Below are 15194 nucleotides of genomic sequence, written 5' to 3'. Positions count from 1 at the left end.
AATTTTTTATATTTCACAAAGGTTAAAAAAAGGTGTGGAGGGGAGCAGTAGGGATGTAGCTGATGGAAACAGTTTGTATTTCAATTGTAGGATCAAAATTATGTGCTGTTGGCATCATCTGTAGGCCAGTTGTGCTGTAGTGGAATTCATTCCTGTTCTTCTTAGGGCATGAAATTCTACACATTGTGCCATCTGTAGGAAAATATTTCAACAGATGCATAAATCATTATCACAAGGCAGCAAAACCTGAAAATTATAGCGAAGTCAAATACTATATAAGATAATATAGTGCATTATTTTAAAAATAATTTCAGATTAAGTGGAGGAAAAAAAATCACCACTTCCAAATTAAGGAGTGCTGAGAGGCTTTTTGGTTTTGCTTTTTTTACTTGTTTGTTTTGTTTTTTCTATTTTTTCTGCTGTTGCCAAATTATGTAAACGGGTGTGGTGGTGATCAAACCATGTGGAAGAAATAGAATAATTTTTAAATGTTCTATTTTTTTTTTTATTGGAAAGTCAGTACTATGAAATAAACATTCTTGTGTCTGCTCATTTGCACTTGACTAGAATTGACAAGCTGAGAAAGGAATTCTGAGTCCTCATCTACTTGCTCAAAGATAGCAACAGCTTCACTGTTTGAAGAACTTTGGCTGCTGAAGCCACAGTGGTCAGCTTTGCTGCTGTTTGGAGTTGGTAGACACTTGCTTTATGTTCATTTTTGTTTTCCTGAGTTTGTTTTTATCAGCTGTTCTGTCAGCTTTGCATTTTGTGGCTTCTGGTTCCCTTGCTTGATTGCTTTAAGGTTGCTCCTCTTTTCATCATTATATGGATTTCATATTATAAACTAAATAACTGTGGGGTTTTTTCTTGTTGTGGCTGGCCAGACAACATCTCAGTTCTGTTTGGAATGTGTCCATTACACACAGCCTCAGCCCCTTTGATGTGCCTTGAAGAAGCTCATGGCATGCCTGTATGTTAGGTCAGCTTAAGCTGCCACCTTTTAGTCCTCAGACTTTGCAGAAGAAGCTGAGCTTTAGCTGCTCTACCCTGAAATAATCAGCAAATTCAGCTGAAATTTTCTGGTGAGAACAAACCTCAATGGTGGCCTTAGAAGAAGACAAATTCAAGTGATGTTTTTGCTGAATCTTCACTGTATCTTCTTATTTTGGTGTAAATCTACCTGGATTGACTTGGATGGCAATTGGGCAGAAACATCTAGTTTTAGTAGCAAAAGAACCACAGTGAAACTTTTAAATTATTTTTTGTCATTGGAAGAGATATACTGGACAAATCTAAGAGTCTTTGGAGGCTTTAGAAAGAGGTGTGAGAGAGTGTCATAAGGGACTTCAACAACTCCGCTCTTCTCACAAATGCAAGTGTAATTGTTTTGATAAATATCATGGTCCCATTTTACTTTTGACTTTCAGAGGCTTGCTGCAAAAATACTCACTGAAGTTTCACACACTATCAGGCCAGACATTTTGATCTAGAGGTAAACAGCTAAACTTTCTGAGTTACAGGCTTTTTTATTGTTTGTTTAGGAGAATGAGAGTGGTTGCTCGCTAATGATATTAGCATTTCTGTGCTGTGGAAAGGCTTGGATAATACATGCAAATTCCAGAAGCAGCTTTACTGCAGAAAAATAACAATGTTTTGTCGGTTTTTCAATAGAAAATGGGGGTTAATCTAAGTACAGATTATAAAATACTTAAAATTTTAAAGCATTAACTAAAGTGATATTTTGAATTTAAGTGAATCTACATGTTCCTTCTCCCTCTTTGCTTTCATGCAAAGAGATCATATTTTTATTCATAATCAAAAAAGGAAAGCCACTATACTCAATTACCTCAAATCATTAAATGTACTACATACGCATGTGTAAGTGGAACTTTCAGTCTATTAGCAATAAGAATAATTATTTACAGAATTTGAGAAATCTGATATTCTAGTTCAATATTAGTAGTAGTGGACATGATAAAAATCTGTAGGCAAAGTATGCAGGGCTAGATACAGGATTCTCAATGTCTGTAAATATGTAAAAAATAGGCTGGTTTTGGGAAGGATTTATTTTAGTCACTGAACAAAGCTGTGAGGGAGCAGAAATCAAAGTCATTGTTGGTATTTTTAGAGGAAGGCCAGAGGTAACTCAGGTCCTGTAGTTTCTAGGTTTATATATGTTAGAAATCACTCAATAGACCCCTTAAAAACTTGCTCAACTCTCCTACTTTATTCCACAGAGAAAACAAATCACTCTGTGTTGGTTCTGGGATATTTTTTCTCTTATCTTATATTTACATATCTCTGTATATATCTGTATATCTATATAGATTAGAGATACAGATTATATAGACGGATGTAGATATAGATTAGGTTTAGATATAGATGATATAGATAGAGATAGAGATGATATAAAGATGTATAGAGATAGAGAGATATATACAAACAACAGGACAGGTGAGCCAGAGCAGCTGTCTCCAAGCCTTTATTTTATCACAGCCATTACCCTCATTTTACAGAACTAAGCAAGGTAGATGGAAACAGTTTCAGCCTGTTGTTCTTAGGTACATGGTCTTTTAGAAGTTTTTTGACCCATAAGATAATACTAAAAGCTGACAAGTGTTTACTCCAGCCAATTACTTGTATACGTAAGTATATTTACACTTTCCCCTTGCTTCCAACAATTCTTACTTGTAATGGTTTAAAATAATGGATAAAGCTTCATTATTAAGTTTACATAATTCCATTAGCTTGCTTAACATATTTACACATTTTTAACATGTTTACACTATCATACAGTAACTTGAGATTAGTAGACAATTGCATAAGATTCTATGAACTCTGTCTTTTCTTACATCTCTTTCTTGAACAACAAGAGCTTCTTGGATGGTTTTGTCCATCATCTGTTGCACACACTGACATTTGCTTTCCCACGGCTTTCTGAGAGTCTTGTACCTTTTCTATTTCCCCCAGCTCTGCACAGACAACTGTGTGCACACACACTGTGTTCTAGGGCGTGGTTTCTCTAGGAACCTTCACTGAGCCTCTTGTACAGCACCCCACTCTTTGTTCACGTGCTGGATCCCACCTCAATGTGGATTTTTGTTTTTTGTTTTTTGTTTTTTTTTTTTGCTTTTCAGCTCTGAGGGACAACAGAATTGAGCTGGTGCGAGCGTCATGGCACGAGCTGAGTATCAGTGTCAGCGACGTGTCCCTGTCGGACGAAGGGCAGTACACCTGCTCCTTATTCACCATGCCTGTCAAAACTTCCAAGGCTTTCCTCACCGTCCTCGGTAAGTACAAACAGCTGAACAGAAAGACACAATGTTCAACTCCTCAGGCTCCTGGCAAATTATGATAAGAATGAACTTTTCTGAGGCTTGGCAGAAGATAAATGTAAGCGTCTGATCTAGTTTCCCCTGATGTTTATTGTTTCGTATTGCTGTGCTGAAAAATAACATGACTCTTAGTGTCTGCACCATGGCAGGATAATGAGTTAGGGAGCACACAGGCACCACGGAACGAGTGCTCCATAAAATGGACATAACCTCTACATCCCGAGCAGCACGAGTGCAGAGAAGGTGCATGTGTTCATCTCCTGACAATCTATTGGATAGGGCAAAGGGGAGAAAATCAGAAAGCATGAAATCAAAATGGGCTTTAGAGCTTTTTCCTTAGCTGTGCATTTTTTTGTATCATTCTGTTGCCTTTTTTTTTTTTTTTGGGGGGTCTATAAAGTGCAAATTTTTACTGGGCTTGCCACTTCTTTTATGCTTTATCCTCTAAATGCTCTGCTGTTTCCCCCAGAGGTTATAGAAACACAATAGATTTGAAGAGATGCCCAGGAAATAAAGTTTCTGCTCGAAGCTTTATATGATTCTATGAATGTCAGTAGCCCAATCAGCCAAAATTGCTGTAGTTCATTGAAACACGCCTGCGAACCTAAGAGGTTGTATGATTTTAGTGATTGATTTTTATTCTTTTTTTCCTTTTTTTGTGTCCCTGAACATGACTCTTTCTTTCTTTTTTGTTTTATTTTTATACGTGGATGGGCAGACAGTTGAGTTTGATAGGACTAATGTAAGATATTCTTTGTGGCAGCAATATTAACATTAATCCAGAAGGGGAATTGGTTTTGTGCTTAGGGTATGAAATACGTCTCCTTTTCAGTCCCTATGAGACTATTTTACAAAAATCTTCACAAGTTTGCCATTAATGACAAAAAGTACCCACTCAAAGCAGAATATTCTGGAATACCAACTGCCTATGCTTAATCTTCTTTCTGTGGAGAGGCATTTCATGATCTAAACAATTGAGGAGTGTGCCGGTTCAACCTTTTGAATGGCAGAAAGACATAGAAAACTGTTACAAAGACAAGAAAATCCCCAAAATATATAGCCAACAGTTGATCTTTAACTGCCCTTTAAGCTTTACCTTCATTTTGGGGGAGGGTTTCATGAAGTTTTCCCAACATCATTTACTTACCTTCCAAGAGAGGAAGCTCCGCAGTTTAAGATTCTTGCCTTTTTGTTTTTCATTTTGTATTTGTAATTTCCTATTTCAAAGTAACATTTTAAACTCTTAAAACATTTTCTGCTGGAGAATGGGATCTTTGCCACTGAAATGTATTACATCTTTTAATCAGACAAACTATCCTTGTATGTACTAATAATCTCTTTATTGACTGTTCGGCTTTCGATAAGAAAATTTAAGTGTCAGGGTATTGTAGTAGATACCATATTCTGTCCTGAAAGAGAGGAGTAGATTTATTAGAGATATGAACTATTCAATAGGTGATGCTGCTTTGCTTTTTTATGTACATATTCTGTCATTCTGGAAAAGAGATGTAGAAAAACTGAATTATTAAATACAGGGCACAGGATCAATTACTGTGACCGAGCCCTTTATCTTGCCACAAATGTGAATGCACCAAAGCACTGCAGCTGCAAGTTACAAGTGACATTTTTTGAGATTTTTTTAAATTGCTGCCATCAATATTTCTTTAAAATAAGTTGTTCCTGTGTCTTCGTAAATTAAACGGATTTATGCGCTCAGTGATCAAAGCTCTCCCAATTTTCTTCATGTTTTGTTTTTTGTCGCTTTTAAATCTTCCATGGTTCACTGGAAAACAACCGTTTCCAAATTGAATACTATGAGTATGGCATGTCCAAATCATATGATCTCCTCTGAAGAACTCTCCTTAGCCAGTGGAGCTGTGATTATACTTCTTGGTGGTTTGGTTTTGCTTTCTCCGAAGATAAAGTGACTCCAATATTTGTTTTCACCCTCCCTTTTCCCTGGATTTTGTATGAAAGGCTTCATTATTTTGGGTGTAAACAACTGTTTTGAACTTAGGTCAGTTCAGCTTCTTTGTTGCCAGTTATGTTTAATTTCCACAGCTGTGCTTCTAATGTGCTTTGTCATCCTGCTTGCTGTGCTGAGCAGTTGAAATATTGTAACAAGCCAGACTAAACCTGCATGCAGAATATACAGAGATAAGCTAGTTATTAAAATGCAATCCGTTTCTCTTCGAAAATTAGGTAATTCCTGCTTTCGTTATTCATTTAGAATCAACTACCATTCAGATTGATGGTTAATTTACAATAGGAAAAAGGTTTAACTGACAAGGCACAAGGAATTAATTATCCTGTTTCTGGGATTTAGAGCATATGAAGAAGTGAACTTTAGGTTGCTCATGCATTTGTGGCAGCAGCTGACACTATCAGAGACATTTTACTTGTTTGTTTGTTAGGTGTTCCTGAGAAGCCACAAATTACTGGATTTACCTCACCGGTTATGGAGGGAGAGAGGATGCAGCTCACTTGCAAGACATCTGGTAGTAAACCAGCAGCTGATATCAGATGGTTCAAGAATGACAAAGAAGTTAAAGGTATTTAAAAGGATCTTGGTGTCATTTAGTCCAATTGTCAGAACTGTACATTCTGTAGAATTTCTTTTTTAACCTGTGTTTGTAAAGTTGCTCCTATTGGGTCATGAAAGGAGTAAGGGATTGTACATGGATAAAGAATTGATTTTAATTTACTGTAGTGGACATATAACCATCTTTTTATTGTTTCTTCAAATGGTAAATAGTGATGTTTTGGATTGCTCAGAACTCTGTGCAGCAAAATAAACTCAACTGTGAGTTTTCATAGAGAAATGTGCTCTGCATTATTATCACAGTCAGACCTCTAATCCCTGATATTTTCCCTTTGCATTACTCTTGTGCCATTCCAAAATGGAGTATGTCTGATTTAGTTAATTCCCAGATTTAGGTTACACTCCCCTAAGAAATGTGACCAGCAAGAATGCTGGCAGTCTGCAGTGAAGAGGAGGAAGAAAATGGACTTTAAAGGGGATCAGGAAAACTCCACAGGGGCTGGGGGGGGGGGGGGGGAGATGTACAAAGTCTGCTGTAACTGAAAAGCCATTGAGTGACTAAAACCAAAGCTGGCAGCAAGGATTTGTCTTCAAGGATGCAGCCAACTAGGAAAGAGCCTGCATATAAAAAACTGTTTGTTTCCTTTCCATCCTCTCTTTCACTTGGTATGTTCTTTGCTTAGAATGTAGTTCTCTGCTCCGTATTCTTAAAAATGCTGGAGTAGTTTTAAATCCTCACTGGTGAATGAGTGAAGAGAGTTTCCCGATGCAGAAGACTGTCACACCTCCAAGCCAGTTGAGGTGCCCATTATAAAGTAAATGGATGAAAAGAATAAGGTAGTGGTATTTATTCATGCCACCTCTATTCATTCTACTGTGAGACCAGGTGAAAGATGATTCCAAATCCACCTCTTCTGTGTAGCTTTAAAAAACCAAAGCAAACAAACACCCTTCATTTATCTGATTTGTCTAATATTTTGGATTTCATTAGCTTAATAAACGGCCTCAAGCAAAGTTACAGAGTTAATTACAGAACCATTTATCTTCCTTTACTATTCTCTACCACAGTTCAATGTGCAACAGCAGAGCTGTGGTATAAAATTGGTAAATAAAGGAGATTGCGGATGATTGCCTAAGGAATTCTGTCCATTCTAGAGGTGTCCTTATATTTCTAATGAAAATGAGAAGAGTATTAAAAAGAGAAAGTATTTTAGACTGGAATAATTTGAAATGTGTAACAAGGATAGAAAATGAGGAAACAGAATAATTATTTTCAGCACTGGGAAATCTGAGGAAATTGATGGAAGAAATACAGCATCTTATCAAATGTAAGTAAGAAGAATTAAACAGCACAGTTAACACACATGGCACATCATAGATTGTGTCCTCCAGAAAAGATGTCAGGATGAATATGCATATTCAAGGCATGTTAAGATTGGAAATAACTCCAAGCCATTTCAATACTATAAGAGAAACATTGATACAGTTGGCCTAACAGCAAGGCAACACATATTTGAAAAGATCTTATTTTAAAATTATGTTTTAAAATCTGGTGTAATACGTTTGCCTTTCCTTCAGCTGGTATGTAATTGAAGCCAGCAAGCAATTTGGTGATTTGACTCTTTAACTGATTTGTTCTTCTCAAGAGTTCCTGAAGGGATTTAAAAAAAAAAAATCAAAACGGGATGGGGAAAAAAAAGGAGAGTGAAAGGAGTATGAAAAAGAACAGTAAAAAGGAAAAAATGCCTGACAACCAGAAATAGGAGGAAAGTACTGAGCACATTCATTTCAGTTTAGCTTTCTAGGTCTTCTGAAGAGCACATTGCCATTTCTCAAAGGTTAGAAATAAAATAACCTAACCAGCCTGCAGTGGCATCAGCAGAAGTTACATTAGCTTTGTGCAGTGTAAAAGGTGAAATGATAAATCTGAGAAAATAGATATGAAATGATATGCTAATGTAGCTGACATTAAAGGTTAGAAGTTCGTCTGTCCAGCACCACTAAATCCAATTGTGTTACACTGTATTATGCATGTTGCAAACGAATATAAATGATGCACTGAGATCAGAGCTGCACCAGAGGGGAAAAAGCCACTGTAAAATTGTAGCTCCATTGCTATTACTCAAAAAAGGAATCATCATCTGGTAAAGGAATGGTGTTTGACAAAGTAAGTGTTTAGTAATGAGAGAGACTGAATGTGAAGCACTGGGTGCCACACCTTTTACTTGAATGTTCTGTCACTCATAAAAGCACCAGTTTAACAAGGGGAGATCTGCAGTTTAGCATTCTGGTGATATTTCTGGAAGATTATTAAGAACAAAAGTGCTGGAGAAGCTAAATGCAAATTTTTCATTTTGAAGTTACCTATTTTTTCCAACAAAATTTGTTATGTGCTCTTTCAACAAAATTATACAAAGAACTTCTTTAGGCTTCAGGAATATTTTGAATGGATATTTTTTTTTCCTAGGTAGATTGTATTTTAAAACTAAGTAAGTTCATTTTTTTAAGCAACAGCTTAAGTTACTCTGAGTAAATTTCTGTAATTTTAATATACACAAAGATTTCAGAGGGGCACTGATCATTTTGTCTTTGTAAACCTCTAAAGCAAAGATGATTTTTTTTTTTTTTGCTGACAGGACCATTTCATGTCAGAACTTGAGTTTAAGTGTAAACAAATTATATCTGCCATGTAAAACCAGAAATACTGTATTTTTAAAAGATTAGTACTTCTGTGTTTTACAGGTATGTGCTTTTATAAAAAGCTTTTAATGAGCAATGGATAATGGACATTCCATCATTTCCACTTATTATTTTCCCTATCAAACATATATATTTATGAGACATAAACCTGTATTAGTTGATGTATGTGCACCTGTCTGACATCATGGAAGTGGGCGTGAAGCTGATCCCCAGGTTTCATTTGGCCCGACACCTGTTCCAAGGTTAAATCAAGTGCCTTCTCCAATTCAGGTTTGAAAAGTCTCCCAGGACAGAGATTCCATAGAAACATTTCTGTCTGGGCTAGATTCTTCAGCATTCTAAAGCCCCCTTGTGCAGTGTTTTCAATTTTTGTAGATATTCCATGATATAATCTAAATTTGTTTTGGTGTAACTTCTGTTTGTTGCCCAGCCACTTTTGCTTGTACTTCTGAGGGCATTCTGGCTTATTTTTCTCTGTGGCCATAATTTATGCACTTTAAGGCAGCAGTTTGATCTGGTTTTATTCCTCTCCTCTCCCTCTCCTCTCCCTCTCCTCCCCATTGACTTTCTTAAGATGTCCTTGTACAGCTTCATTCACTGTCCACAATGTTTTTCAACAGGTTTATTTTGCATTTTTACTTCAGAGAGCCCAAAACTGGGTCTGGTATTCTCAGTGTAGCCATGCCCATGCCAAAAAGAGGAGGATCACTCCCTCTGACTTTCTAATTTTACTAATTTTTTTACTAATGCAAGGCAGTGGGTTTTAGATTTCAGCCCTGCAAGGGCACGCTGTTGATTAATGTTCAACACATCCTACAACCCCTAGGTCCTCCTCTGTAAAGGTGTATCCCTCCAGCCTCTTCCATTCCAGTGTTTCCCACACAAATGCTTGGGTAATGGATTTCTTTTCAACCTTTTCTTCAAGGGAATATTTAGGAGAGAGAGGAGCAGCAGGAAAACAAATGAAACTGTAAGCTACAACTGACATATTTGAAAATTCTGTAAAATATCCTGAGTGATGGTGTGTACCCAGTACCTGCACCACCATTCTTACATCCAGATGGGTTTACACAAAATTAACACATATTACGATCTCGTCCTCATTTTGCCATAATGAAACATCTAAGACAATGTCGCTGATAAGGAGAATAAGCTAAAAATTTCTGTTGGTGAGGATCCCATGAGTTTGTAGAATCTTACCACCGTCCTTTTTGCAGAGGAAGATAATTCTAAGAGTTGAACTGTCACACAATAGATACCTAGAGAGACTTGTAAACATCCATTTAGGAAATCAACTACTTTTGTTTTCCTAAAGGATTAAGAACGCACAACCTCTCAATAAAATTTAAATTGTGGATGTTTTCAGGAGTCTTCTGTCCCCCACCTGAAATCAGTAAGGGATGTGCACATTACTTATAAGCAGAATGTTACCTATATAGGTGGTTATTATTAAATTTGGAAACCTAACTCTGGGAACAAAATCACATGGGTTTGCTTTAAATATTAGTGAAGACATTTTTTGGTTAATTGTAATAACTTTGCTTTAGCCCTGGTCAATATTTCTTTCACCTACGAATCCCTAAATGTTAATAGTGACCATGGCAGAAATTGAAATCTTTTAAAGCTTAGCAGCAAACAGGCAGAAAAATTATTGCATGCAAGAAAGAATTGGTTTTTAGGGAAAAATGGAAACTGTATAACTACACCGTGTCCTTGTCTGTCTGGAGGCAATGATAAAGACCACCTCTGATGTTAGATGTATTTTTAATCTAAAAAGATGAAGCTTAAGCCATTGAAGATTTGCTTTCTAAAATTGATATTTCATGGAAATTTTATTTAGGTCATTCTGTTCTCTAATGGGATTTAGTACAATTTGTAAAACTGAAACCTCTCACTTTTTTAGGGCACAGAGGACATACGAAATCTCAGTTTAATTTCATATATATGTTTAAGTATTTATAGATATCTTTTCAGGAATCCATTGCAATAAATCAATATAACAAGCTTACCATCTTTATGAAATAAACTGAAATCAATAAGTATCACAAGTAGCTGGAAACCAAGAAAAACAATTCTAACTTATGTGTAAGAAGATCTGATGTCCCAGTTAATACATTCAAATATTTAACAAAAATGCTCAGTCTTCTGGATCTTCATTTCTGATCTAGCATGGATTTCTGAATGTGAATCTTAACCCTGAGCTGAGATGATGCTTCCTAAGTGTAGCTGAAAGCTCCCTCCACCACAATGTCTGTTCTGAAAAATCTCTGATTTTTAACAGGATCTGCACAAAAGTATCAGGTCAATTTTGAATGATATAAAGCAGTGAGAAAGTTCTCTGGATTCTCAGGAAGTTCTCTGCAGCAATCTCATTTCTGATCTTCTTGGGACTCATCTGTATATTAGAGTAAATACTATGACATTCTGTATTTACAGATGTTTATTACCACTAATGACTATACCTGGGTTTAGTTTTATTAGTAAATTAGCATAATCCTAACCAAACAACGGAATAAGCAATGAATAAAGTAAGCACAGGGGCTGATTATGTGCACATGGCTTCAGTAATATCCATATATTGCATTTCTGTGAGAGGCTATAAGAATGAACTCGGGAAATTTAATATTTAGTGACACCGTGAATATATAAGGTAATGAGGGTGGGACAAGATCGCAATCTTTTTCTGATGACCTACAGAGAAAGATTATATCAAATGTGGACCTAAACATTCCAGAGGTAATAATGAATGGAATTTCTGTTTGAATGCAGTATCATGGAACAAGTTTTAAAATTTTCTTTTTCAGTATGTATCTCCTATTCTGACAATGAGAGCAAACTGAGGAATGATTGCAGACTAATTACTTTCATATTAAAGAGAACAATGCAGATATGAAAGATGTGGTTTTTTTCCAACAACTGTGATAGAAAATTTAGCTGTCTAATGCTGGACTACTTTTCCCAAAAATTTTGGAAAAATAAATTAACTGCTTATTCTTTCTTTCAGATGTTAAATACTTCAAAGAAGAAGATTCAGTTCGTAAAACATTCACAGTCAGCAGCACGCTGGATTTCCTAGCAGATCGCAGTGATGATGGTGCAGTTGTAAGTTGCAGAGTAGATCATGAGTCCCTAAACTCTACACCTCAGATAGCAATGCAGGTTCTAGAAATACACTGTAAGTAATACACATTATACATGCTTGCTTTTCTAGTTTTGTTTTGTTTCAGAATGTGTGTTGGAGCAAAATTCTCTGGTATTGTGCAGATAGATAATACCTTTCTTTTAGCCAGCTTCTGTGGTTTGTATTTGGTTGGTTGGTTGGGTGCGGTTTTTATTTTGATTTTACAGGAGTGACTCAAAAAAGTTTAATGAAAGCTTTATCATTGAGAAAACTGTGGGACTAAGTTCTTGCTTTTTTCTGAGAAGTAGTGAAGAGAAAATGCATTTGTATTTTGGTTTGGTTGAAGCAATGTAAATGTGTTATTTAAACGTCAAGAGCATCCTAATTAACAGTTTTCCTTGAAAGTTTCCAGAAACTTGAAACAAGTGTATAAATAAGCAAAGTTTGTAGCAGATTGCCTCGATAATGCTGAATCCTGCTAATGAAACTCAGCAGTGTTGTTAATAGTACAAAACTTAAGAAGAAAAGCTCTTTAGGATTTATTTTTAAGCCTGGTTTACACAAATTGTTAGTCTAGCTAATCCAAATTTCAGTTGTTTTGCATCTTTATATATTGGCTGGTTTGTTTTTTTTTCTTTGAAATAGCATTTGTGGACATGATGTTTTCCACTGTGCTTTGTTTCCAAGTTGAATGAATATTATTTTCTATCTGCGTGCCCTGCTCTGAAGTCGGGTTGTCTTTCGAGTCAATGGGGTTTTGTCACTTAGAAACTGAGATGCACAAGAGAACACCTTTTCACCCTCAGCTGGCATCTTCATCTTCACTTGTATTATATCCACCATTTTCCAGGGTCCAGCTGTTTGATTTTCTGGAGAACACTTTTGCATCTCATTGCTTAGCTAACCACAACAGGCATCTGCAAAATGTCAGGCATGGGGAAGGGAAAAACCTTTCATGAATCTCTTTCTAGAGCAGGTGCAATCAACCCATTATAAACCAGACAAGTTTGTCCCTGAAGCATTCAGTGACTGCAACAAGTTCCTTAGGAACCATGTCAAGGATTGCTGCCATATGTAACTTGTTTCTAAACAGGGATATTTCTATAAGCATCTAAGACTTGAAGCACATGTAAAATGCAGGAAAGGCAAAAGCATTCTGTGCACAGAAGCTGACAACTTTGCTAAAAATGCCATCTGCAAAAAAGTCTGAAAATGAAGAGAATGTGGATTAGCATATGTGATAAAAATGTCTTCTGAAACATTCTTGCCATCAATTTACTGAGGGAGATCAGGGCCTTTCTTCACCAAATGGCTATTAAACACCTCTCCTAATATATTCAAATGCATCTGTGCTGGAGACATGAAACGCTAACAACTTTCTTGCCTTGAATTCTAAATTGCACAGCCATAAACCACTGAATTTGCCCAGGCCTTCACATTCCAAATTCTTTGCTCTTTCTTCAGTGCCTTGTTCAAGATGTCAGCACCTCAGGAGATGAACCAGCCTGAATGGAACAGTAGATACAGAAACCAGACAGCTAAGAAAGGATTTAAATCAGCTGCAATGTAATGTAATGGGATTGGAAGTAAAGGCAGGGCTCTGGGTTGCATGAACATCATAAGGCAAAAAAAGCCTTTTTGTGGCTTCTTGTATATAGAACCTCCTGAATAATTGCTGTTTCCTTCCAGTTTGCACCCTTGCAGCAAGACACTGCCTTGCTAAGTAGCAGTGAGGTGCATCTTCCTCTATGCTTGTTTCTCCAAGTTTTGAACAAGACCCTTCTGCCTCTCCTCTGGCCTCACTGAAATTGTCTAACAAGGTCAGACTGCACTGGGCATTTCCTTTACTGGTGTGCTCTGTTTAGTGCTTCTCAGACTGCCAGCTTATCAAAAGCCATAATGCAGAAGTAATTGTTCTCTATCATTCCTGCTTGCTCCATTAATTTTCCACCAATCAATTTAATACTCTCCAGCACTGGTACAGAATCATTATACATGGAAAGAGAAGTGATAAATGTGTCAAAAGAAGCTGAAGTTTAAGGCAGAGAGTGGAAGTACCATTTAAAGCTGTGAAGAAAGAAGCATTCTGTTATCCATGAAAAGACTAAGAACAGTCTTTTGTTGTCCTTGTTCTTGCTGCCTGCATTTCCATGGTCAGCATACTCAGAAATCTTAATGCTGATCAATTTTTTTTCAACTTTTGAAAGGAAACTTTATAAAAGAGAAGAATATTCAAGGAATGATTATATGGTTCATCAAAGAACCTTAAAGGAAAAAGAGGAGTGAAATGATTCAGTGGAGCAATCCCAAATACTCCAAATGGAGTAAATTACTGAAACTGGGCTCCTTGATTTTATTTTCCTTGTGTTGCTCACCATTGCTCTGGATATTACTGCAGTCACTGCAAGCTGTTTGTTTCTTTTTTTTTTTTTTTTTTTTTTTTTTTCCATCAGTCCATAACATTTCAAACATATAAAAGGCATCCTGTTTGTATTAACAAGAATCATGCTCACAGGTCCCTTTGGAAGCTGATCCAACATATATCCTCAATGACACTTTGCAGCCGGGCAAAAACAGTGCAGGCAAAACTGATGAATGATGGGACCTCCAAGTCAGGAGAATTTGTTAATCTGACAGCCTGTAGGCTCTAAGCAAATTAGTGTGGTTGGAGCCTACACATACCCTTAATGTCCCAGAGATCTATAAAATTAGCAGACAACTGTGAGAGAATAAGCAAGTCTCTTGAAATGGTGAAGCAGAACAGTATGGGTGAGCATCAGTTTGGCAGAGAATGAATGTACAGAGATGAGGCACCACTCACCAGAACTGCACTTGAGTTTCAAACACCTTCTGAAATATGAAAAGTTTTACCTGTGGTACATGGATGCTCCTCGTGAATTACCAGTGTACCATCACAAATTAGAAGAAAAGGGCAAAGGAATAAGTTAAAAAAACTTGTCTAGGCATTTCTGCCCTCTATAATTATGCTTGAAAGTTGAAAAGCCATCTTTATTTCAAGCAGCTGGCCCCTGACAATGGATAAAACATTTGTGGATCCATGAAAATAAACAAACAAACCAAAAGGTAAAGAAAAGTAGAAGAGAAAAGTAGGAATGACAGGGTTGTGTTTGCATCCAGTGGATGATAGGCAGAGAAAAAGAAAAGCAAAATAATGGAATGAAATTATAGGTTTTGATATATGCCTAGTGAAAGATAGAATAAAATTAAATCTGCCTTAGATGCTGGAACTGTATGAAACAGGTATTTGTAATTAGTCCACAGAGAGATGTAGATAGAACTACTTATGAGTCCACACAGCTGCTTTTATCATCAACTTTAGTAGGAATTAAACTTAACAAAATGAAAGCCATCAGATACAGAATACGTTTATTTCCTCTTCTTCCCCTTACACAAATCTTATGTTTTATTATTGTGATAGAGAAATCAAATAAGCTTTCCCAGTAGTGTTAGAGTGTAGGAAATGAAGCTGAGGACA

General features: G+C 36.5%; 1 protein-coding gene across 3 annotated transcripts in view; it reads left to right on the top strand.

Annotated features, from left to right (window-relative positions):
- The window catches only part of CADM2 (cell adhesion molecule 2), a 159275-nt gene that overhangs the window by 48355 nt on the left and 95726 nt on the right, over window positions 1–15194 (top strand). Inside the window, exons 1-3 of one of the 3 annotated variants that reach the window (XM_062515336.1) lie at window positions 2901–3290; window positions 5750–5887; window positions 11582–11752. In XM_062515336.1, the coding sequence (XP_062371320.1) occupies window positions 3251–3290; window positions 5750–5887; window positions 11582–11752 (349 nt within the window). In that variant the 5' untranslated portion in view covers window positions 2901–3250. Of the gene's footprint in view, window positions 1–2900; window positions 3291–5749; window positions 5888–11581; window positions 11753–15194 lie in introns of those variants that run through there. The other 2 variants (XM_062515334.1, XM_062515335.1) reach the window with 2 other exon arrangements.

Source organism: Cinclus cinclus, chromosome 2 (assembly GCF_963662255.1).
Source record: "Cinclus cinclus chromosome 2, bCinCin1.1, whole genome shotgun sequence".
Classification (NCBI taxonomy): Eukaryota; Metazoa; Chordata; class Aves; order Passeriformes; family Cinclidae; genus Cinclus; species Cinclus cinclus.
The sequence above is the reverse complement of the archived record's forward strand: the minus strand, read 5'-3'. Positions and strand labels throughout refer to the sequence as shown.